This window comes from Stenella coeruleoalba (assembly GCF_951394435.1).
Source record: "Stenella coeruleoalba genome assembly, chromosome: 5".
NCBI classification, from domain to species: domain Eukaryota; kingdom Metazoa; phylum Chordata; class Mammalia; order Artiodactyla; family Delphinidae; genus Stenella; species Stenella coeruleoalba.
Genome location: NC_137150.1, coordinates 102027404 through 102054619, shown reverse-complemented (window position 1 = coordinate 102054619; position 27216 = coordinate 102027404). Strand labels below are relative to the sequence as shown.

Here is a 27216-nt window from a genome sequence, read left to right as displayed (position 1 = left end):
CCTGTGGTAAACACAGCCTAGAATCTGTAGATTTATGAGACATGTCTTCCTGGAGAATGGAGAATGTCTTCCAATATACCTCAGCTCCCTAAGGTATATTAGAGATGTGATATAACCTAAATGTTCCCCATTGTGTGAGGCGACTTGTCAACTTTGCTTATAGAAATCATCTGTTATTCTGAGCTAGAAAATATTCTGAGCTAGAAGCAACACTTCGGAAGCCACATTGGATGTTCCTGCTGCTTTTGTGCCAGTTGATTGCTTATATACTTGAAATTATTTTAGTAAAGCTAGACAGTAGGTAAGATCTCTGGTTCATGAGAATCTGATTTGACAGTCCAGTCCTTTGTGTAGGCTCATCCCTATACCCAAGCCAGCCGTCTCTGATGAAACTAAATTGAGGAACATGATTTGGACCTGAGTAGCAAGTGCAAGGCTCTTATTCCAGTCCCACATCTAAGTCTTGGAACTCAATCAACTCATCCAGCCAACTGTTAGAAAGTAATAGCTCTTCCCCTTTTAGACTCTGCATGGAAACATGATTAAGAGGATGAAGGGAAAGTATTAAGAATTTCTTGATATGAGAAAGTCCTGTATAAATAGAATAAAAATTCTTGGCTATAATCTTAAAAAAAAAAAGAAGATGAAGGGATAGGATCCATTGTGACAGAGCTCAGGCAGGTCCAAGAGAACAAGAGAGGTTGTGATGCTCATGAATAGTGAGTTTTTTTCCATTTTGGCTCTATCCACTAGTAAAAATAATAATAATAAATGCCATTCATTGACTGCATTAGCTGCTACTTCTCTCCTTATTTGAAGAGGCTCAAGTACATAGGTAGAGAGACTCTTGAATTGTTCACTCCAGCAAACTGCCTACTGCTACTTTGTGGGTAGGGTAGGAGGAATCTCCTCCTTTATAGAAACTTGAGGCAAGGATGGTGATTGTTTTCCTTTAACCATTTATTCTTTCTGTAAGTATTTATTGAGTACCACCAGGCACCAGTGGTAAACAGGGCAAATTCAAACCTTGTTTGACTTAGCTACAGTTATTGTTGTGAGTACTTAACTGTCCATCATTTCTGATTCAGGAGTCTCATGTCTTCTGTCAACATCCATGAAACTGGTGGGCTAACTAAAAAGCTTGCAGGCAAGATGAAATATCAGCCCCTTCACAGTTTCTGACATTATAGTACAAATACCTTCTCCCATATTGTGGCTTGCCCTTTTACTCTTTTTGGTGGTTTTTGTTTGTTTGTGTTTGTTTTTCACAAAGATAGGTTATTACTTTTTATGTAAGTTATTATACCTATATTTTTCTTTATGATTAATGCTGTCTTTGTGTCCTATTTAAGAAGTCTGTCCTTTTTCTAGTACTCTGACTGTGACCTCTGTCATAAATCAAATGTCCACATTAGCATGGGTCTGACTTCATTCTGCTTAATTGCTTTATTGATCCTTGAGCCAGTGCTACATTAACTTAAATACCATAGTATTGGGTTGGGCAAAGAGTTCGGTTTTTTCTGTAAGAAAGCTCTAGTAGCGCTTAGTTGTCCTTAAGTTCATTCGAAACAATTTTGTTAGATTGTATTGTGACAGCTGTCATATCACAGTGCATTTAAAAATAACTTATAAAAATTGGTGAATTTTTTGTGTAGCCATTTTAATATTGAAGAAGAAAAAAAGCAACATTTTCAGCATATTATACTTTATTATTTCAAGAAAGGTAAAAACTCAACTGAAATGCAAAAAAAAGATTTGTGCAGTGTATGGAGAAGGTGCTGTGGCTGATCGAATGTGTCAAAAGTGGTTTGTGAAGTTTCGTGCTGGAGATTTCTCGCTGGATGATGCTCCATGGTCTGGTAGACCAGTTGAAGTAGACAGTGATCAAATTGAGACATAATTGAGAACAATCACCCTTATACCATGTGGGAGACAACCAACATACTCAAAATATCCAAATCAAGCGTTGAAAATCATTTATACCAGCTTGGTTATGTTAATTGCTTTGAGGTTTGGGTTCCATGTAAGTTAAGTGAAAAGAACCTTGACTGTATTTCCTCACGTGATTCCCTACTACTGAAACATAATGAAAACATTCTGTTTTTAAAACAAATTGTGACGGGCGATGAAAAGTGGATACTGTACAATGATGTGGAACGGAAGAGATTGTGGGGCAAGCAAAATGAACCACCACCAACCACACCAAAGGCTGGTCTTCATCTGAAGAAGGTGATGTTGTATATATGGTGGGATTGGAAGAGAGTCCTCTATTATGAGCTCCTTCCGGAAAACCAAACGATTAATTCCAAGTGCTGCTCCCAGTTAGGCCAACTGAAAGCAGCACTTGATGAAAAGCATCTGGAATTAGTCAACAGAAAATGCATAATCTTCCGTCAGGATAACGCAAGACTGCATGTTTCTTTGATGACCAGGCAAAAACTGTTACAGCTTGACTGGGAAGCTCTGACTCGTCTGCCATATTCACCAGACATTGCACCTTCGGATCTCCATTTATTTAGATCTTTACAAAATTCTCTCAATGGAAAAAATTTCAATTCCCTGGAAGACTGTAAAAGGCACCTGGAACAGTTCTTTGCCCAAAAAGATAAAAAGTTTGGGAAGATGGAATTATGAAGTTGCCTAAAAAATGGCAGAAGGTAGTGGAACAAAACGGTGAATATGTTGTTCAATAAAGTTCTTGGTGAAAATGAAAGATGTGTCTTTTATTTTTACTTGAAAACCAAAGGAACTTTTTGGCCAACCCAATATTAGCATCATAATAAATAGGTACAAATCTTCCCTTGTTTTTTTTGTTTCATTCTGTTTTGTTAAGAGCATCTTGCCTATTTTTGAGCCCTTTGCATTTCTATATATATTTTATTTATTTATTTACATATATCCTTTTTTTTTTAAGATTCTTTTCCCATATAGGCCATTACAGAGTATTGAGTAGACTTCCCTGTGCTATACAGCAGGTTCTTCTTAGTTATCTATTTTATATATAGTAGTGTGTATATGTCAATCCCAGTCTCCCAATTTATCCCTCCCCACCTTATCCCCTAGTAACAATAAATTTGTTTTCTACATCCGTGGTGGCTCTATTTCTGTTTTGTAAATAAATTCATTTGTACCCTTTTTTTTTTTAGATGCCACATTATAAGCGATATCATATATTTGTCTTTCTGTGTCTGACTTACTTCGTTCAGTATGACAACCTCTAGGTCCATACATGTTACTGAAAATGGCATTATTTCATTCTTTTTTATGACTGAGTAATATTCCATTGTATATATGTATGACATCTTCTTATCCATTCCTCTGATGATGGACATTTACATTGCTTCCATATACTGGCTATTGTAAATGGTGCTGCAGTGAACATTGGGGTGCATGTATCTTTTCGAATTATGGTTTTCTCTGGGTATATGCCCAGGAGTGGGATTGCTGGGTCATATGGTAGTTCTATTTTTAGTTTTTTAAGGAACCTCCTTACTGTTCTCCATAGTGTCTGTGCCAATTTACATTCCCACCAACAGTGTAGGAGGGTTCCCTTTTCTCCACACCCACTTCAGCATTTATTGTTTGTAGATTTTTTGATGATATGGCCATTCTGACTGGTGTGACGTGATGCCTCATTATAGTTTTGATTTGCATTTCTCTAATAATTAGTGATGTTGAGCATGTTTTCATGTGCTTTTGGCCATTTGTATGTCTTCTTTGGAGAAATGTCTATTTAGATCTTCTGCCCATTTTTTGATTGGGTTATTTGTTTTTTTGACATTGAGGTGCATGAGCTGTTTGTATATTTTGGAGATTAATCCCTTTTTGGTTGCTTCATTTGCAAATATTTTCTCCCATTCTGAAGGTTGTCCTTTTGGTTTATGGTTTCATTTGCCATGCAAAATCTTTTAAGTTTAATTAGATCCTATTTGTTTATTTTTGTTTTTATTTTCATTACTCTGGGAGGTGGATCAAAAAAAGATCTTGCTGTGATTTATGTCAAGGAGTGTTCTGCCTATGTTTTCCTCTAAGAGTTTTATAGTGTCTGGCCTTACATTTAGGTCTTTAATTCATTTTGAGTTTATTTTTGTGTATTGTGTTAGGGAGTGTTCTAATTTCATTCTTTTACATGTAGCTGTCTAGTTTTCCCAGCACGACTTATTGAAGAGACTGTCTTTTCTCCATTGTATATTCTTGCCTTCTTTGTCATAGATTATGTGACCATAGGTATGTGGGTTTATCTCTGGGCTTTCTATCCTGTTCCATTGATCTATATTTCTGTTTTTGTGCCAGTACCATACTGTTTTGATTAGTGTAGCTTTGTAGTATAGTCTGAGAAGTCAGGGAGCCTGATTCCTCCAGCTCCATTCTTCTTTCTCAAGATTGCTTTGGCTATTTGGGGTCTTTTGTATTTCCATATAGATTCCATATATATTTTAGAATCAGCTTGTCAGGTTCCCTGAAAAACTTGTTGAAATTTTGATTGGAATTACATTAAGCCTATCAATTTGGAGAGTTTAGACATTTTCCATGATTTCATGATATTGGTAAATTTATTGTCTAAAAATTTGTCTATAGATTCTTTTGGATTTTCAACAAAACTTTCATAGTTATGTAATATATAGAAATATGTAATTTTTCTAGAATCTGTATGATAATATTTTGCTTAGGATTTTTCCGTTTGTGTTCGTAAGTAAGACTGGCCTATCATTTTTCATTCTTGAAATATTATTAGAGTTTAGAATCAAGGTTATACTAGCCTCATAAAATGAATTGAGGAGTGGGCTCTCCTTTATATACTCTGGAATAGTTTATGTAACATTGCAATTATTTTTTTTTTTCCTTATATGTTTGATAGAACTGCAGTTGAAGCCATGTAGTCCTGGAGTTTTCTTTGTGGGATGAATTTTGACCATCAATATGTTTTTTTTTAATGGTTACAAGACTCTTAAGTTTTCTCTTTCTCCTTGAATTAGTTCCATGAGTTTGGAGGTATTTTGTTTGTTTGTTTGTGTTTTTAGTAATTTTCCCCTTTCATCGAAGTCTACAAACTTGTTGCCATAGAGTCGTGCACAGTATCTCCTTGTTATCTTTTTAATATTTGTAGGATTTATAATGTCTTCTTTTTATTTTTGTTAATCAATCTTTCCTGAGGTTTGTCAACTTTTTATCAAGATATGGTATTCAAAACATTGTTCATCTTTTTTATTGTAAGTTTGTTTTCTATTTCTTTTTTCTTTTTTTTTTTTTTGCGGTACACGGGCCTCTCACTGTTGCGACCTCTCCCGTTGTTGGAGCACAGGCTCCGGATGCGCAGGCTCAGCAACCATGGCTCACGGGCCCAGCCGCTCCGCAGCATGTGGGATCCTCCCAGACTGGGGCATGAACCCGTGTCCCCTGCATCGGCAGGCGGACTCTCAACCACTGCGCCACCAGGGAAGCCCTGTTTTCTATTTCTAAACGTATGGGGATTTTCTGGTTATCTTTCTTATTATGTTCTTATTTTTTATTATGATCAGGAAACATATGCTATATCAACCCTCTGAAATTTATTTTGACTTGCTTTATAGCCACATATTAGGTCAGTGTTTGTAAATATTTTATGTTGCTTTGAGAAGAATGTGAATTTTTTATTTCCTTATTAGTACAGTGTTCTAAATGTTCATTCAGGTCATTTGTTATTCAGATCCTCTATGGTATTACTTAAAAAAACCTGGTTTTTCAGTTAATTATTGAATGAGGTGTGTATGATTTGGATTTGTACTTTTCTCCTTGTAGTTCTGTCGAGTTTCATTTTATATATTTGAAGGCCATGTTATTAGTAGCATACAAATTTTGTTTTGTTAGTGGTTTTCCTACTAACTTTAGAACTCTTAGGGGCCACCCTATTTTGGCTACTAAAAAGTGGGGCTCTATTCTCTCTACTTAGTCTTGAGCTAGACAGTACTGCTTCTATTTGTTTTAATTGTCTGTGCTTTTGAATATTAAGTTGAATAGCTTATTCTTTAACTTAACATAATTGTTAAGTATATAGTGGGGAGGTGTTTAAATATTTTTAATAAGGGAGTGACATGATTACATTTATATTAGGAAGATTTGTTAATTCCATCCATATAGAGGATGGATACAAGGGTGCAAACAGAGAAAGGAAAGCTAATTAGGAAGTTGTTGAAATTTTCAAGGTGAGTAATGATTATCAGTAGGTAAATGTTAGGACACAAAGGTGTTCAAAATAAAGTGATACTTAAGCATTTCATTAACTTATCACAGTTGATTCAGTTTGTAAAATATCATTGTTAACAAGAATTTAAATTATTTTTTCTTGATAACTTGAAAAGCCTCTAATGGATATCAAGCAAAATGAAACTGAGCAGATAAGTTTAATAATAAGTATATATAAGTATATATAATAAGTATTTGAAAAATGGGAGCACATAAATTTTTCTATTTTAAAAATGTTGAACTTTGTTTTCAAGATTTCTAAATAGTGACTGGGAAGCATGGCAGAGGATGACCTGGCTATTTTTGACTCGGGAGGAAGTGCTTCTTTGTCATTTGAGTATTCCTGATTGTCGCTTGGTGATCTATGTTATTTTCGCCTCCCCTGAATCTTCTGAATCTTCTTTCTGCTGGGAACAATAATTTTTACAATCCAAAGGATTTGACCTAAGGCTGAAAAAGCAAGATTAAACCAGCCTATCCATCAGGAGTCCCTGTGACTCTTTTTTCTCCCATGAGAAGGGTTTTCCTGTCACTTGGCCTCATTCTGACAGTTGCTACAGGTATCTGAACTTGCCATGCTATTGACCTAAATGGAGTCACTAAAATGCCTTTAGTAAACTTTATGGGCTTTTAATTCTTTTATAACCTGGCCACTGCAGGAGTCAAATGATATCATTCTTTAGTAGGAGATAGCTGTTGTTTTCCTGCAAAGAATCATTTAGAGGACAGTGGTTTTCAAACTCTAGTCGGTAAATATATAGGGGTTCTGTAGCACTGTTTTTGAAGCCATCCTGAGGGAAGAGGGAGCCATGACCAGGAGAGCCTCTTAGTTCACCACAGCAAATCCAAGTAGAGCCATGATATTTCCATCTGGTTAAACCTATAGGATTTTATTTGAAGAAGTTTCTTGTTACTAAAAAAAAAATATTAAAATAAAAGTCTGAAAAACTCTTTTAAACCAGTGATAAACAATCTCTATTCATTCATAAACACATCTGCCGTGGGCCAAAATCAAGTCAATTCTGGTGGTTTTGTTGAACGCTTTTTAATTCTTTTTCTTTGTATGAGTGAAGAGACTATATCTGATAGTAGATCAAAGACCCTGTCTTAAAGTTTGGCAGGCCTAAAGTCGTCTATTGTCACTCTTCTCTAATTTAAGCAACACAAAACTGGATTCCTCACGTTCAGTCTTAGCAGAGAGCTTTTAATTCCTAACCCACCCTCCCATAGCATCTAAATGAGGTAATTAACTGTTGGGAAGATGTGCTAAACTTGTACATCTTGTACAAGTAGAAACTGATAATAAATATGTTAAAACTTGTCATTTATAATCTATTTCAGGAGTGTCTAGTGTCATTGCTCTGCTCTACCGGTATTACATAAAAAATATCTCTTCTTCAAGGTAAAACTTGCTGCCAGTAGGGAGAAGGTAATTATCAGCATAGTTTTGTTTCTTAGGCTGACAAAGGAATAGCTACTGGATATGGTGTTTCTGAAAATAGCAAGCTTGGTCATGTTTCTTTATCTTGAATTTACAGAACTTCTTTGATAATAAACAGTTTGATATCTAGAAATTTGATTACTTACTGTGAGCATAGTGAAGATTACCCTCAAGGGTTGCAAAATTATACTTTTAAAACTGATGATAGCACTGGGTAACTATCCACCTAGAAATATCTGTGTTTTAGATGCTTAAAGTACCTGAAACTTAATTTTGCATCTCCATTTATTTGATAAATTGTACATGAACTTCAACTTTTCACCTTAATGTTTTCTTTGGTTGTAGAACATAATAGTGGTAGGGATTTTTTTACTTGATTTCTTGCCCAGGCTGCTGTTTGCCAGCAGAAGTAGTAAACCGATACAAACAGAGTGATATGATGAGAAACAGGCAGTGGGAAAATGAAAGAAATGGGAATTGCTGAAAAGGAACAAAAATAGAAAATTGGAAAGGAATGCTGGAAGCCAACAATGAAATGTGGGAGAAAATATATGAAATGGTAAGAAAAAGTAAGTGAAACAGAACTCCCCAAAATGGTTAAAGGAAGAAAAGATATGAAATGTTGTGGAATTAAACTTTTAGGGTTGGGGGCAGACAAAAAGGGAACAACTTAGAGATAAAAGCTTTATGGAGCTCATAACAGTTGGTTAAAGTTATAGTTTTACCATTTGTTAAATTTTGTAGTATTCAAAATATTTCTATTGGTACATCAAATTAGGCTAATATATATATATATATATTTAACATCTTTATTGGAGTATAATTGCTTTACAATGGTGTGTTAGTTTCTGCTTTATAACAAAGTGAATCAGTTGTACATATACATATGTTCCCATATCTCTTCCCTCTTGCGTCTCCCTTTCCTTCCTTTTAAATCAGACTTCCTGTCCTGCCCCCCCGCACCCCCACAACCTCCTTTGTTAATTTCCCTTATGTCACTAGAAAGGCAGTGTCAGGGATAATATTTGTTTTTAAATATGTCTTAACTGCATTTTTGGTACCACATATCTCAATTTTAAAATAGTGACCATGGTTTCTGTAGAGTCAAGTTAACTTACTAAAAGGTACCAAACTTTTCCACTCAGTGAGAAATGAGAGCACAATTGCTAAGCAGTAACCTTCATTAACAGATTACTTTCTGTAGGAGTTTATTGTTGGCAAGAGGAAAAATCTTTTTTTCTCATTTTTATAAATTACTTGTTGGCAAAAGCTTTATTATTATTCTTTTTCCTAAATGAAGCCTCTGTCCTCTATTATTTCTATCTGTTCTATATTGTAAGAGTTGTAGGTTGCTTGAGCTGTTCCCTACTCAGAAATTTTTGAGTGTTAGTTGCAATTCAATATATTCCTTTGTTTTACACTGAAAAGTTCTCTTTTTGACCCACCTCTTGATTAAGGTAACATTTATTCATTCATTTATTTTAAAAAAATGTATTTTGAGAAGATACTTTCCAGTTGTGCTATATATAAAAAATACAAAATGAATATAGCATAAACCCTGTTTTCAAGGAGCTGGAAATATATTGCTTGGGAAAAACAGAAGAGGGAGGAATTCCATGGGGAATCAGTGAAGGTTTCAGAGACTAAGTGAGCTTTGAAGTGAGTCTGGAAAGATGAATAAAAGTTCTCCTGGTCAAAAAGAAACTGAAAAATAATTTATGTAAGCATTAGAACTTACTAAGCATCTAGAGAGATGGGACAGAGAATCATCAGGGATCCAGACCCTGTCTATCTTCTACCTTATGGTCCTATGGTCCAGAGTGACAATTCCAACTCTTACTGTTTAATCTGCATTGCAAGTAGTAAGAAAGAGCAAAAGAGCACACCTCACATTACTTCCACTCACTTCTTATGGGTCAGACTTAGACATATGACTACCTTTAGTGAAAGGCAGTTTAGGAAATTAGCCTTAGCTGTACCCAGTTAAAAATTCCATTACTATAGAAGGAAGTGAGAACAGATATTGAACAATTAGAAGTGTCTGTCACAAGCTGGAAATCCCTTGATCAGATAACACCGGAGTATGCCAAGAAAATTAATACGAAAATCCTTTAGCAAGAGAACCAATTTGAAAGATTTCACAGTAATCAAGAAGTAGATGACAAAGGCCTTAACTGAGTGAATGGGAGAGGAATACAGATATGTGGTCAGATTTGCAAGATATTTTCAATGGAGAATTAATAGGATTTGGTGGTTGATTGGTTCTGGAGTGGGAAGAAAAGGAAGGTGTCAAGGAAAACTGTAGAACTCTACTGCACGGATTTGAATCCTGGTTTGGACACTTACTGAGTGGCCTCATACAAGTTGCTTAACACTCTTGCCTTAGTTACCTCATCTGCAAAGTGAGAATAATAACTTAATTGAAAGATTGAATGAGATAACATATGTAAAACATCTAACTTTAGGAAAAAAGATAAACCAAGGATAAAATTATAGGGCAGACTGATATTTAAGGGATAGGAAGAAGAGGAAAGGTAGATAAGGCGGCTAAAAGGGAACCTCAGAGAAGTAGGAGATGAACAAAGAAAGAGTAGTGTCCAGGAAGACAAAGTGAGAGAAGGTTTCTCGAAGTTGAGGATGAATGACAGAATCAAATAGTATGGTGAGATGAATGCAAAAATAAACCTCTTAACTTAGGCTAGCTTTGTACTCATTTTATCAGTAAGCTTCTGAGGAAAACAGATATTTTAATATATCATTTAGAGTTGTGGAAACAAAATTTGTTTAAAGGAATTTACCAGATTGTTTGGAATAACTACAAATTATTCCAAATTATTTGAAATTTTAATGGAGTAACTGCCTTTGAGTTTCTAACCATTGCATCTAATTTGTTAAAATTCTTTAAAATTATGATTTTGATGTCAATCTGAGATGAAGAGTTTCAAATTATGTCTCAGCATGAGGTATTTGCTTTCATTTACCTCATCATAAATTCAGTGCAATAGCACTTTAATAGGTAAAGGTTGCATGCTCTATAAAATGAGCAGGTAGCCAAGATTCTCAAGTCATAGCTTCAGACCTACTAATTCTTAGTTCCTTTTTATTAAAAGTGCCTAAAGATCTATAGTTATTCTTTACCTTCAATGAGTATTTGGGACAGTTGGGATGATAAAATGTATGGATGTAGCATCCTCTTTCTTATTGCCCCAGATTCCATACTTATTTTAGCAATCGTAATAATTTGCTTCAGGGTATATACAGCAGTGATAAAGCTTGCAGTCATTTTCCTGGTATTAGATTAAGGTGCATTAATTAGCTGTGTAACTTCAGGCAAGTCACTGAGTCTTTGTGACCCTCCATTTGATAAATTGGGTCTGACTATTTACCTTGTATACCTCATAAGGTTTTATTAAGACTCCATCTGTGAAGTGCTCTTTAAGTTAAGCACCAAATAAACATAAGGCAGCGTTATTAATTAGGCTGGTGACCTGTTCCTCACTAGGTTAACATAGGAATCAGCATCTCATTTGATTTTTGGACCAAATCCACATTCCCATTAATTCAGGAATATTCTGTCCTAAAGAAAAAGAATTTCCTCATGGAGAAATATGTGTGTGCAATGTCCTCTGGAAGCATTTCACCTTTTTCAGTTTTGGATTTAGTTTTTGTCATTCGGGCAGTAAGATACAAAGACCACAAGTAGTTTTCATATATTTTTCATGTTATTAATTAGATAACTTTTTAATGTAAGTTGCAAATAACCTTATAAAGTAGCCCTTTAGAGAATTTCTGAAACATTACTTGAATATTAAATGGCTACAAGGGGCCAATTGCAGGATTGATGCTCCTATGCTCGTTTTAAGTTTTAAAAATTACTCTATTCTTACTTGGTTTAAAAAAATGTTTAATGCTAGAGTTTCTAAGATGAAGGGTACAAGCTTGCTAATATTGTGTCAATGAAGTGATTTTTCAGTCTATTTCACTTGATTACTTCCCCATATTTACATCTGAAAGAATGGTTGATGTTGCCTTGATGCTTTAATGGTGACACAGAAGGGACATGAAGAAAGATGAGGAATAAGTATATTATTCACAGTAGTGTTTACCTGTAATATGAATTTTTCAAGAATACAGACATCTGTGATTGTTTTACTTCTGCACCAGAAGTTGTGGTAGAGGCTGTGCCTGTAACTTCGAACATGTCACTGGAAGACATAAAAAGACGATGCTTGTCCCTTAATGGTAAGTCGTAGGAATTCATGTAAGGGGAGAAAATCACTTTTCTTGCTTTGGTCAAAAGATGGCAGTATTGCTGTGCTGATTGTTTTCTTACGCAGTTTGGGCTCAGTTTTTTTTAATGCAAAAAACACTTAAATTTAGCGATCTAATTAACAATGACCCTTCCAACAGAATGCCAAATTTCTAATCGAAGACCAGAAGAATAGACCAGAAAATGGAATTTATATTTTTAAAATGTATTAGGGTTGCTTTAGTAGCTATTTGTAAAAATAGCATTCTCTAAGACTCAGATTTGCCGGAGGAAAAGAGGACACCCTGCATCATGTTTTCAATTTTGATTAGGTTTGAAATACCCTCCCTTTGGAACTTTGATGACTGTCAGGGTTCCAAGATGTTTTCGAGGGTTTTTTTGTTTTGTTTTGTTTGTTTGTTTTTAGTTTTTAAAGGTCATTGAAGCTTCTGTTTTCATTAAGGCAATACTTATTTTTCTTCAAGTTGTTAAAATCAGGTAATTGTTTTTCTTTTTTTTCCTTGGTCATTATACGTTATTTGTTGGTAGTTGGAAGGCTGTGTGAACTAGTCTGGAAGTGTAAAGGTGGTTTCCCGTTTTTTTCCTGGGAAAGCAGCGTGTTCTTACCTTGTTTCTAAGCCAGTATTATAAATGGCTCTTGGGGCTTGATTCTCTGTTTTTCTCGAAGATCTTTAAAGGATAGAGAAATTCAATGAAAAGCACTTAAAAAAATGACAAAATGGACTTCTGAAAAAAAAAAAGCCTTCATTATTGATTATATAAAGTGTTCTTTAAAAAATACAAACATACAAAACACTTTGGGGAGGGGGTAATGGGGAAGAACCCTTAGTGTATTGAAAGAACACAAAACAATCCAGCTGTTTTTCTTACTGTATATTAGAATAAGAAAATACTGATGGATTCTGCTCAGAATTCTGCTTTTTTTTAAGGTGATATAGTATGTATTTGTTATATCACATCACCCACTTCCCTCAGTAGGATCTGGGGCAGCACCCTGTAATCAAACTTTAATATGGTTTCAGCAAAACGTTCGAGTAGTTTTACCACGTGGGCTCAGTCTTGACGATAAATAGCCTTACATAAATTTAGGTCAAATGTTGAGGCCAGATGAATCTGACACAAACTTAAGAAAAAAACTGTAGTTTGCAGAGCTTTTTGGATTTCACGATGGCGTGTAAGAGATAGTACATCTGAAGTGCCATTCAGGTCTACTCTGTGAACCGCCAAAAATCAATTAAGGTTTTCTATTTGTAAATGGGGAAAATTTAATTTAACGTTATATTCTGTTTAATGTTTTCTTTTTTAGAATATGTTTTATTTTGAGCTGCTTCATTAGCTAGGTGGTTTAAGTGCAGAACGCATTTCAGCCTATTCCGTAATACACTGAAAGACAAAGATTTGGAAAAATTTGTACAGCTCGTATCTGCCGTAAAGCAACAGGGTATCTGGTGTACATTCTGTGGCAAGAAGGCCATCATTCTTTTCCTGTTAGGGGTGCTGTGGTAAAAGCATTTCCCACTCTTATTTTATCCCATATTGTTAATCAAGATCAGCTTTACTTCCTGCAGTGCTATTGTGAGATAGAATCTTATTTCATACTTCAAGTAGGGTTAAGCCTGATCAGCTCTTAGGTGGGAGGCTTCTGAGGGGAATATATGTGTTTCAGGGAAGTGTTAGGGGGAGTGTATTATGTGGCAACTCTGCTTCCTTTAGAAGTACTTCCCCCAGCTCTGCATTATAGATGGACATTGTGTGTTGAATAATATATAAAACCCAAGATAATGTCTACTAGTGGCCATTTCAGTTTAAAGTATTAGGTTAGCCTTCCACCTAATCTGATCAAAATAATACTTTTCTTCATCTACTGTAGTTAGTCATAACATCTTTTTCTGCCTTATACTGATAAGTATGATTAGAAATCACTGCTGACCATCTCTCTGCCATCAGTTATAATTCAGTAGTAAAGAATGCCCATCTTAATTCAACTTGTAATTTCATGCAATATAGTTAGTGTTATAGCACAAGTGAAAAATATCCCATTATTCAGGATCTTGTTAAGCTGTGAAACATGTAGTCCTTGAGAAGCCAAGGTACACAGCTCATTTGGAAAAGGTTAGCAGAGGATACCATTATGCCAAAATGGATGTTGCTTAGTTAGTTGTTTAGTTTTACCTCCTCTTATTAAAAAACAAACAAACTACATGACACAGAAATTTACACAAGCATAGAGCAACCTTTTGCCTTCTACCAGATCCCAGATCCAGCACTTTTTGTTTTCCTTCTCTAATCCTGACATGTTTTTATATGGTCATTACCACAACTTTGCCAGTTTATTAGTATTATTCAAGTCTAACTTTTTTTTTTTTCCTGCGGTACGTGGGCCTCTCACTGTTGTGGCTTCTCCCGTTGCGGAGCACAGGCTCCAGACGCGCAGGCTCAGCGGCCATGGCTCATGGGCCTAGTTGCTTCGCGGCATGTGGGATCCTCCCTGACCGGGGCATGAACCTGTGTCCCCTGCATCGGCAGGCGGACTCTCAACCACTGCGCCACCAGGGAAGCCCCAAGTCTAACTTTTAAATGTTTTTACCCCTCCAGAATTTACAATTTCTTCCTTGGCTTGTTAAGACCTAGTAAACAGTATCTTTCTTCTGTTCTGATTGTCATAATTTCTCTCCTGAAGCAACACAACCTTTCTCACACCCTACTGTCTACTGTCCTCAAAAAAAGGACCATTTTTAAAAAGCCTTTTAAAAATGCTTCTTTTCATGACTTGGATGAAACCTATCCAAATTAATTAATTAATATAATAATTACTTGGTTCTTATGGGCTATTTCAAAATATATGTAACTGGTTATGGAAGCAAATGATTTATCCTAGACACTATGGAATAAAATAATTCTCAGTATAGAAAAGTTTTGGCTATATGAACTCTGGGAGTGAGTTTTTTTTTTTTTCCATATTACCTGTTTTCCTTGATCTTTGAATACAAAATTATGGTATTTTTTGAAATCTATAACTACTACAAGCAAAAGGGCAAAAATGGTATTTAAACAGCAATCATTAGCAGCAAAACAGCAACAACCATTTGATAGGAATCTCTTCACATTTTGCCCTAGGACGTTGAGATTAACCCAATTTGTAAAAAAGCCTTTGTGTTGCCACACACAGTTTCCTTGTTAAGAAATTAATGTGCCCAGTTAAGTTATACCAACCTAATTTTAGAAAGATAAATTATTAGTGTTGGGATGAAGACAGAGCAGAAGAATCAGCCAACGTTGGCAACATTATAGAAATTAATTTAAATTTGCATCAAGCCAGGAACATACTGTTTGTAAGTGATGAGGCTTCTATGTACTTTTGTACAACTGTAATGAGAAAGAATCATACTTACTTGATTAGGCATTGGTTTTGCTAACTGTGGAATTAGGATCAAAATAAATCCTTTTAATGGGAATTTAAAGATACCCTCATTCAAATTGTATATATCCCTTGCACAATAATCTAACTTTTTTTAAAGAAAATCTTATACTCATTGCTATAGTCAGTAGAAAATGATCCAAAATGAGTGTAGTTGTAACTTGCACAATTTTAGCAAAATCTACCGATGCCTCAGTATGTCACTGTAAAAAAAATTGAAAAGCCATCACCAGGTGTGTGTTAGTTTCCTATTGCTGCTATTAGTAACAAATTACCATAAATTTAGTGGCTTAAAATAACACAGATTTATTATCTTACACTTCTGGAGGTCATAGTTTCAAAATCAAGGTGTTTACAGAGCTGCGATTTCTTCTGGAGGCTCTAGGGGAGTGCTATAGACCGAAAATTCATATGTTGAAATCCTAATCCCAAAGATGATTGTGTTAGGCCTTTGGGAGATGATTAGGTTATGAGGGTGGAGCGCTTATGATGGGATTAGTGCCCTTATAACAGAGCCCTCAGAGTGCTCCCATTCTCCTACTGCCATGGGAGGACACAGTGGCCATCTATGAACCAGGAGGCAGGTATCCTCAGCAGATGCTGAACCTGCTGGTGCCTTAATCTTGGACTTCCCAGCTTCCTGAACTATGAGAAATAAATGTTTATTGTTTAAACCACCTAGTCTATGGCGTTTTTGTTATAGCGACCCAAACAGACTAAGACAGGGAGAATGATTTCCTTACCTTTTCCAGCTTCTAGATGCAGCCCACATTCCTTGGCTTGTGACCTTTGGCTAGCATTCCTGTCACTCCAGCCTTAGCTTCAATCATCACCTCTCTTTCTCTGACTCTCCTGCTTCCCTTTTCTATTTATAAGGATCTTTGTAATTACATTGGGCCCACTCAGATAATCCAGTGTAATCTTCCCATTTTAAGACCCTTAATTTCATCACATCTGCAAATACCCTTTTGCCATATAATGTGACATGTTTAAATGTTCTGGGGATTAGGATATGGACATCTTTGTGGGCCATCATTCTTCCTCCCATAGGCTGTTATCCCATAACAGTTCACATCTCTGGTGTCTAGATCTGAGCCTTTTAAAAAAGTTTCTGTGGAGAATATTTAGGAGACAGTGACAAGTAAGAAGACAGGTTAAAAAACTTTTTTTAGAAATTAACAGCAAACACTGAAGGTTAAGTAGGCTTACAGTGGTAAGCTACTGTAAATTGGTAGTCACCTCCCAGTTTTTTTTATATCAGTAAGTGGATATATGAGAAGACCAGAAATACTGGATACCATACAATTTTAGTTATCTGGACCTCAGGGAATGAGTTTTCTAGAGAGTTAATCCCTTAATAGTCAAATTAAAAGAACAAAAAAAAACAACTGACCTCTATGGGAAAATTTCTAATATTTATACTGCTGTCATAGCTACCCTTTAATTTGTATTATCGTAGAAATATATGACATGGGTAAAAAATTAAAAATATAAATGAGTGTTTAGTTAAAAGTAATTTACCCCTACCACTCCCCCATCTTCCCCTAGCTTTACTCCTCAGAGCAACCACTTACAATTATTTATACTTTATTTATTCTTCAGGTCCCTCCTAAACCTCTAAATAATATGTTTATCCTTTATTACTTCATTTATCAACTTTAGACATTGACTACAGGCACACCTTGTTTTATTGTGTTTCTCAGATACTATGTTTTTACAAATTGAAGGTTTGTGACAACCACGCATCCAACAAGTCTGTTGGCACCATTTTTCCAATAGCCTTTGTTCATTTTGTGTCTCTGTGTCACTTTTAGGTAATTCTAACAATATTTCAAACTTTTCATTATTATTGTATTTGTTATGGTGATCTGTGATCAGTGTTCCTTGATGTTACTATTGCAAAAATATTACAACTTGCTGAAGGCTCAGATGATGGTTAGCGTTTCTCAGCAATAAAGTGTTTTTTAATTAAGGTATGTACATTTTTTTAGACATAATGTTATTGCACACTTAATAGACTACAGTATAGTGTAAACATAACTTTTTTATGCACTGGGAAACCAAAAAATTTGTGACTCGCTTTATTGAGATTCACTTTATTTGCTTTATTGTGATCTAGAACCAAACCTGCCATATCTCCGAGGTGTGCCTGCCCTGACTTTTTGCTTGGGCTCATCTCACTTATACCTCCCTTACCTCTTCACAGCACTCTACAACCTGTGTTCTCACCCTGTTACAGTTTCTCCCTCAGTCAGCTTGGAAACTTAGTACTTCACACTTAGATCTACATTTCTTGTTCTGTTAGCGGTAGAAAGTCTGTCTAAACACACTTCGAGCTTTATTCTTTTTTCAAATAATCAGAGCAATAGCTCTTGGTTTCTCTTTTTGTAATATAACAATATTTACATCCCCGCCCCATCTTACATTTCTCCCCTCTACTTCCCAGTGTCTTATACCTGCACCTTTATGTTTATGTTGTCAAGGTTGACGGTATTTTTTCTGAGATTTTATAATCTGTTCTGAAACATTACTAAGATAAGTTTATGGAATGATTCTGAACATTGAGGGCCAATAATCAATATATATTGTTTTATTCACTGCAGAATGGACTAATACATTAGAATTAAATTTCCTTCTCTATTGGTTCAGTGTTGTGATCAGAATGACACTGAGAGGAAAATTTTCTTATAATCAGATTAGATGGAACAGACTCTCTCTCTTTTCTTCTCCCCCTTACACACCCACCCCAGGTGCATGTATCAAATCTTCAAGGTTTTCTCAGTTTTCAGTCATTTCATCTCTTTTCTCCCGTCTCACTTCTCCCTGGAGTCTCCCTCTCCTTCTCATCTGGAGTAGTTACCCTCTAAGGGCTCCCATGCAGTTATCATTCTGGGGCTCCACTCCCTTCATTGTTCTCCTATGTGGCGTTCACTGTTTTCTGTGTCACAGTTCTCTTCTTTCTTGATTTACCTCCTCATTCTGCTAGAGGTAAAATTTCTGAGTCATCAGATATCTGAAAGTTTCTGTCTCCCTCCTATGTATTTATTTGACAGTGTGGCAGTAAATAGCATCCACTTTAAATTGCCTTTTTCCCAGGATTTGGAGTACACTACTCCACAGATGCCAGTCTGATTCCTGGACCCTTAGAGGCAACCAGTTCTTCTCTCTGGAGGCATTTAGCATTTTTCCTTTGTTCTCAAAGTTCTAAAATTTAACAATAATGCATCTAAATGTGGATGTTTTTCATTCACTATAAGGTTGGAGTTTTGACAGTGTTGTGTCAGACCCTCTGCACCCTCTCCTCTTAGCTCCCTGATCTCATCTTACCCTACCACCACTTTCTTCCCTGTGCTACAGTCACACTGGCCTCCTCCTTCCTCAGACATGTCTGAGGGTCTTTGCACTGGCTACTCCTTTTGTGCAGAATGCTCTTTCCTCAGATATCTACATGGCCCACTTCCTTACCTTCTCTTCTCAGGTCTTTGTTCAGATGTCACTTCTTGAAGTGTCATCCTATTCTAATAATCCTACTTAAAACTGCAATCCCTGTTACCATCCAGGCACTCCTAATCCTCTTACCCTGATTTAAGTTTCTTTATAGAACCTATCACTAAATTAAAAAATAAGCAAACTGTGATATTGTGAATATGTATTTCATCTTTGTTCCTGGTTCCAGGCCAGAGCTCCTAAAACCCTTGTAATTTCCTAAGTGATAAGAGTGATAGGAACGTCTTTTGTTATAATATCTGGCTTTGGTAAGGGTGAAAGGAGCAACTTTTATTATTCATAACAAGCCCTTTCAACCATACCTGAGTTTATGTTAATGTGACTTTGGGGCAGCCCCTAAGGATGGGGGACTGGTTGCCAGGGGAACTGACTGTATAATTAGAGGGTTGGAACTTTCAGCTCCACCCCTCCCCCTCTTTAGGGATGGGAGAGGGGCTGGAGATGGAGTTTAATCACCAGTGGCCAATGATTTAATCAATTACACCTATTTAATGAAGCCTCTAAAAAACCGTCACTGAAGAGATTTACAGGGCTTTCAGGGTGGAGAGGAGGTGTTGGGAGGGTGGTGTGCCTGGAGAGGGCATACTTTGCCCTGTGCATCTCTTCCATCTGGCTGTTACTGCATTGTATCTTGTAATAATAAATCAGTAACATAGTAAGTAACAGAGCCATTCTAGAAAATTATTTAACCCAAGGAGGGGTTTGTGGGAACCCCCGTTTTATAACCAGTGTGTCAGAAGTGCCAAAGACTTGGACTTGCAGTTGGCATTCGAAGGACAGTCTTGTGGGACCAGGTGGATAGTGTCAGAATTGAAATAAATTGTAGGACATGCAGTCAGTGTTTGCAGAGGATTGGAGGATTGCTTGGTGGGGGAAAACACACGTGCAAACATACACACATGCATACATATATATGTGTGTGTGTGTGTATATATTATTATGTGTGTATGTGTTTATATATGTATGTGCATATATGTGTAAATACTTTGTATTAGTTTGCTAGGACTACCATAACACAGTACCACAGACTGAATGGCTTAAACAACAGATATTTCTCACAGTGCTGAAAGCTAGAAGTCTGAGATCAAGGTGTCCGCAGGGTTGGTTTCTTCTGAGGCCTCTCTGCTTGGATAGCTGTCTTTGCCCTGTGTCTTCACTTGATCTTCCCTCTGTAATTGTGTCCAAATTTCCTCTTCTTATAAGGACACCAGACATATTGGATTAGGGCCCACCCTAATGACGTCATTTTAATAACTTAATTACCTCTTTAAAGATGTTATCTCCAAATACAGTCACATTCTGAGGTATTGGGGGTTATGGCTTCAACATACGAATTTTGAGGGGACACAGTTCAGTCCATGACAGACTTACTTATTTTTGTAGTCTTTCTCCCCCAGCTAGAATGTAAGCTTCATGAAACTGAGGGTTTTTTTTTTTTATTGTTGTTGTTCTATTTCAGTGTATACCCAACATCTAGAACAATGCCCATAATAGATGCTGAATAAATAATAATGGATATTCTAGCCTTATGATGAGCTATTTTAATCTGAACACTTCTTTTCATCTCTAGAAAATTCTTATTTCACTAATTCAAGTCCCCATCCCCCAATTCTCTGTACTATCTTTCCAGTACTCCTGTTAACTGAAATTTGGACCTGCTTGATTAATCTTCCCTGTGTCATTTTCAGTCCATCTGTTGTTCTGCTTTTTTGGAAGATTTTTCAACCTTAACTTCCAAACACTTCTATAAAATATTATTTTGATAAACATGTGTTTCATTTCAAAGAGGCCTCTTCTTGGTCCTGTTTCATGGCATTCTGTTATTGTTTTGTGGGTCCTGTATTTTTGCTGATCTTTCTGCATTTATAAGGTCTTGTTATGTCTCTTTTGTTCCCTGAAGTTTCTGTTTCTTTGTAGGCCATTTTTTGTTTCTTTTACTTTTGATCTCACATATTGCATAAGCATTTCTCACCCTTAATAATCCTTCATTGTACGTTTTTATTTAATAATGGGACAGTAAAGTACTAGGAGGTTTATTTTAGGGGTGATAATTTTTGCCTGGTGATGTCACTTTATGATTTGCTGAATGCAGAGGTCTTTAGTTTGGGGAGGGGGTGCCTTAGGTCTCCCTAGTTTATTCAACTTTCTTAGATTAAAAAGCTTCCAAATTTTAGGGAAGAGGTAAAATTGTCATTATATCAGATAACATGATACTATATATAGAAAATCCTAAAGATTCTGCACAGAAACTCCTAGAACTGATAAACAAAATCAGCAAGGTAGCAGGATACAGGATTAACATACATAAATCGGTTGCATTTCTTTATAGTAACAGTGAAATATCAGAAAGGGAATGTAAAAAAACAGTACCTTTTAATATCACAACCCCCCCCCCCCCCCCAGAATACTTAGGAATAAACCTGACCAAGGAGGTAAAACACTTATATGCTGAGAACTATAAAACTATAAAGGAAATTGAAGATGATTCAAAGAAATGGGAAGATATCCCATACTCTTGGATTGTAAGAATTAATATTGTTAAATTGGCCATACTACCCATAGCAATCTACAGTTTAGATCCAATCCCTATCAAATTACCCATGACATTTTTCACAGAAGTAGAACAAGTAATCCAAAAATTTATATGGAACCATAAAAGACCCAGAATTGCCAAAGCTATACTGAGGAACAAAAACAAAGCAGGAGGCATAACCCTCCAAGACTTCAGATAATACTATAAAGTGATAGTAATCAAAACAGCATGGTACTGGCACAAAAACAGACATGTGGATCAAGGGAACAGAATAGAGAGCCCAGAAATAAACCCACACACCTATGGTCAATTAATCTTCGACAAAGGAGACAAGAATATACAACTGGAAGAAAGTTTCTTCAGCAAGTGGTGTTGGGAAAGTTGGACAGCTGCATGTAAATCAATGAAGTTAGAACACTCCCTCACACCTAGACAAAAATAAACTCAAAATGGGTTAAAGACTTAAACGTAAGAATGATACCATAAAACTCCTAGAAGAGAACATAGGCAAAATGTTCTTTGACATAAATCGTACCGATGTTTTCTTAGGTCAGTCTCCAAAGGCAATAGACATAAAAGCAAAAATAAACAAATGGGGTCTAATCAAACTTACAAGCTTTTGCACAGCAAAGGAAACCATAAACAAAACTAAAAGACCACCTACAGAATGGGAGAAAACATTTGCAAACAATGCGACTGACAAGGGCTTAATGTCCAAAGTATACAAACAGTTCATAGAACTCAACAACAAAAAAACAAACAACCCAATCAAAAAATGGGCAGAAGACCTAAATAGACTTCTTCAAAGAAGACATACCGATGGCCAACAGGAACATGATAAGTTGCTCAACGTCACTAATTATTAGAGAAATGCAAATCAAAACTGCAACGAGGTAGCACCTCACATCAGTCAGAATGGCCATCATTAAAAAGTCTACAAATAAGAAATGTTGGAGAGGGTGTGGAGAAAAGGGAACCCTCCTACACTGTTGGTGGGAATGTAAGTTGGTACAACCATTATGAAAAACAGTATGGAGGTTCTTCAAAAAGCTATTAAGTAGAGTTGCCATACGATTCAGCAATCCCACTCCTGGGCATATATCCAGAGAAAACTATAATTCAAAAAAATACGTGCACCCCCCTATGTTCATAGCAGCACTATTCACAGTAGCCAAGACATGGAAACAACCTAAATGTCCATCGACAGATGAATGGATAAAGAAGATGTGGTACATATATATAATGGAATAGTACTCAGCCATAAAAAGGAATGAAATAATCCATTTTCAGCAACATGGATGGACCTGGAGATTATCATACTAAGTGAAGTAAGTCAGAAAGAGAAAGACAAATACCATATGATATCACTTATATGTGGAACCTAAAATATAACACAAATGAACTTATCTATGAAACAGAAACAGACTCACAGATATAGAGAACGGACTTGTGGTTGCCAAGGGGGAGGTGAGGTGAGGGAGGGATGGATTGGGAGTTTGGGAGTAGCAGATGCAAACTGTTATGCATAGAATGGATAAACAAGGTCCTACTGTATAGCACAGGAACAATATTTAATATCCTGTGATAAACCATAATGGTAAAGAATATGGAAAACACTGTATAACTGAATTGCTTTGATCTACAGCAGAAATTAACACAACATTGTAAATCAGCTATACTTCAGTTAAAAAAAACCTTCCAACTTTTTACCTGGCTGCCTGACGTGCCATATATGGGAGTCTGAAATCTGTGGTTTCTTATCTATGCTTTGAATTAATATCTTTGTTTTCACTTTTTACTCCTGTCACATTTAGTCTGGCTTTTCCAGGTCCCAAACCCCTCTGTAGTTCTGCAGGTCAAATTATACCCTCTGTGGCTGTAGGGCTGTCTCTACTCTCTTCATTCACTATTCGTCTGTCTGCATATCATCTTTCAGAAATGTGTTGAAATTCACTGTTAGTTAACGGTTCTCTCTATCCTTTTTACTTTATTGTTTTGAGTTAGTACATTTTTTATTACACATTATATTTAAGGATGTCTACAGAAAGAGGAGAAAAAAAATCGTCATCAGTTTGCTTGTCTTGAGTTAGAATTTTTCAATCCTTTAATAATCGAACATAGAAGACAGAGTTTGAACTTGCTTTGATGATGTGGATCTTCATTATAAACCTTAGTTATTGGGAGGTGCTCTAGTTGTTTAAATATAGGTTGAGACGGGGCTGACTGTACTTTTAAATCCAGTAGAGGTTCTGGAACATGATTTCTTAAAAAAAAAAAAGTTCTTGATTAGTAATTGCTCTGGGGTTATCACCACAGCAGCAGGACTAAAACTTTTCTAGTTTTCTGTCTCAGTAGATGACCTTGCTTCCCCCTCCACACTTATTATCAAGGCTGTCTATTGTGAACTTTCATTTACCTTAGAACGTCTCGGTTCCCTGTTCATGCTCCCTTGTTGTTTCAGATGAAGAGCTGGAATCCCATCTTTTCTGAAGCTAACTCCTCCATTTGCAGCCTGAAGTCTTGGGACTGTTCTCCTGGATCTGCATCTACAAATATGTTCAAGTCTTCCCCTTGGGGGAAAAAATCTTCCCATCTTTTCCCTAAAGCTATACTTTTATCTGGAGAAGCCTTCTAAATTTTTTCTAAGTTCTGCTGTCTTTACATATAGGCATTCTCTGTCTTTAGTCCACTTTTCTTCCTTGTTCTTTTCCTGGGAAATCCTGTTTATTCACATGACTTCATCTATCACTGAGCCCTAACCCCTTTCCTGAAGTTCAGATTCTCCTTCCCACCTACCCATTAGTACCACTCAGTATATTCAAAGACAGACCCATTATTTCATGCTCTGCCTCCATCCTCCTGTCCTTAGAAGAACAAAACAATGAACCAGTCAGACATACTCTCTGTCTTTCCCGTGTTGATTGGTCTCATTATCATTTTCCCAGTCATCCGGGGATACATTAGAAAGAAATAGTTGTAAGGCTAGAAAACACCCAAAGTTATTACAGTCAGAGTCAGAGTAGGGTTAATTTCAAGTATGTAAGCTTTCTTGCCCTCAGCCCCCATAGTTCCTTTTTAATGTACATAACCAATCTTTTGCATTTTCCTGATTACATGCAGGTCTGCAATTAAGGCCTTACGTCCTGGAGGGCTACTTGTGTACTCTACATGCACACTTTCCAAGGCAGAAAATCAAGATGTGATCAGTGAAGTTTTAAACTCCTACAGTAACATCATGCCTGTGGACATTAAGGAAATGGCAAGGACTTGCTCCCAAGACTTCACATTTGCTCCCACTGGCCAGGAATGTGGGCTATTGGTGATTCCAGATAAGGGCAAAGCCTGGGGCCCAATGTATGTAGCCAAATTGAAAAAATCATGGACTACTTGAAATTGGTGATGTGCATTTTGTGAACCATTACATCGATAACATATCAATGTATTATTATATTTATTTAACATGTAGGCTCTCTACGTGTTAACATTTAAATAAAATGGAGCCACTTTCCCTGGGTCTGTTGGAATCCTATTTAGTTAATACTTTAGCATCTCAGAACTTTTCAGGTATATTTTTTTCCTAGAAATACATCTACAGTAATGATTTAAGATGGTGCAGATGGTGTTTGTTCTCTATAATAAATCTGTCTTTTACTTGGCATCTTGTAGTTAAATTAATCAGAATATATGGTTTTGTGCATAAAATGTTTAGAAATACCTTCTATCTGTAATGTTGGTTCTTTGAACCTCTAAAAATGCACACCTTCTGACTCTCTTATCATTTTTTTTCCTTATCAAATGTATAGATTCTTTGAGGTGTTTTCCCCCCCTTTTCTATAAGAACTGATTGCTATTCTGAGACTTAACTTCTTAAGCAGCACTATTTCTAGTTCTAGGAAAATAGATTTCTTATTTGCCAAGTTGTTTTTCGTTAAGAACTATCTTCTGTTTACTGCAAAGGTCAATGACTCTATTGACACCAGCTTTATTTCTCCACTTTTTTTTGTATTCACAAATACAAATTGAAAGGGTAAATTATGTTGAAAGGCCGTTAGAACAGCAGATTCACATGCACATGTTTGACTTTCTGCATTCAGCTTGTAGAATAATGGAGTCTGTCCAGCAGGCTATAAAGCAAGTACTTGAAACAAAACCAGAATGATTAATAACCGCAATAACTGAACTATATTTGGAGAGTTTTGCTACATAATTGCAGTCATAATGAACACTACAGAATCTGATTATCTAACAGTTGCAATCTGGAGGGGCTTTTTATTTCATTGCGTTATGAAATGTTATCTGAGACTATGATGTCACATATTAATGCACAAAAGGGAGATGCCTAATGAGAGTGGATTATACTATTACCAAAACCCAGTACCATTTACTAAGTGGCTCTCCTTGTTTATACATATCCTGGGAATATTGTGTACATTTCTGTATATGTACTTAGGGTTTTAGCCTCAGGTTTTGATCATGTGTTTTCTCTAGAAATTGCTTTACTCAGACGCCAAACATATTTTTCCAACTATTAAGAAAAATTATGTAGCATATTTCAAAAGATTCTATCTATTTAGAAATTAGTTTTTTTAAAAAAACAAAACTCTGACTATAGAAATACAAAATTCTGCTGAAGCTGAATCCTTTTGAATTATTACATTCTATACATTTAAACTAGAGACTCTTGGCTCATTTACTTTTTTTTTTTTTTTTTGCAAGCATATAAAACTGGGCTCCTTTAACTGGGAAGTCCTAGGAAGAGTGTTATTTCTGTACCTTCATTGCATTAACCATTTTGTTTCCTTTATATCTAACCAATATATTTGAAGAAAAGCTGGATCTCTTGGACTCAATCAAATATACCGAGTTAATACAGAAGATTAATAATAATGGAAAGGACTTTTATTATGTGTGTGTGTATTTTTAGTGTGTGCTTATTGGTTTGTTTTTTCAAGAATCCTGTCTTCAGATACTATAGGTTTAAAAAGTGCATTTATTCTGTGTAGATTAGTCACAAAGTAAATTTTCACAGTGCACTTTGTTGAATGTCATTATTTTCCCAGCATAATGCCATGAAGCCTAATCTGAATACTCAATGTGCTGTTGGATTAGACCTTTCTATGATTACTGAAAAATGCAAATATAGATATACATATAGCTCATTTTATTATTATCAATAACTATAATGAAACATATGACATTTATTGAGTGTTAAATATTTGATTAAGTTCTTTATATATATGTGTTATCTTTTCTGAACTTTAAAACAACTCCAGGGCTGAGCATCATGACCACATTTTGTGACTGAGAAAACCCAAGTTTAGTGCTGCTCCTAGCTTGCCAAGCTATTCTGGTAAGTAAAGAATGGAACTAAGATTAAAACTGGTTCCAAAGGCCACGTCCTTCTCACTACTCTATGCTGTCTCACAAGATATAGGTTATAGGAACCCTCAAGATTATCAACTGGCTTTACCCTTATTCTCCACTGCTCAGCTTTCCCCTTGTATGCAATTCTCTATTCTCAGGGCATGAAAGGGTTAATTAATACTTGGGGAAAAAATCCAATTGTGAAATATTTCAGGCTGTGTTTTAAAGAAGTACCTCTTGTGATTGCAATACCCAGAAATCTCCCGTAGAGGTATTCTGTGCCTTCCTTTTCTTTGCAGATGCTGAACTGAAGAAAAGGAATTTGGAGCAGCCTTGCAATGTCAATTGAAAAGCAAGGAGTAATTGATACTACTTTCTGTGGCATTGAGTTACTTTCAAAATAGCTTTATAAAATTTAGGTTGCTTACCAACACATTAACTTCTCTATGCCATCAGCACAC

The 27216-nt window shown here is 36.0% G+C and overlaps 1 protein-coding gene across 1 annotated transcript in view; it reads left to right on the top strand.

Moving 5' to 3' along the window:
• The window catches only part of NSUN3 (NOP2/Sun RNA methyltransferase 3), a 52154-nt gene extending 25640 nt beyond the window's left edge, over window positions 1-26514 (top strand). Inside the window, exon 6 of the mRNA XM_079923172.1 lies at window positions 24512-26514. Coding sequence (XP_079779298.1) covers window positions 24512-24782 — 271 coding nt within the window. The 3' untranslated portion in view covers window positions 24783-26514. The remainder of the gene's footprint in view (window positions 1-24511) is intronic.
• Window positions 26515-27216: the final 702 nt, after the last annotated feature.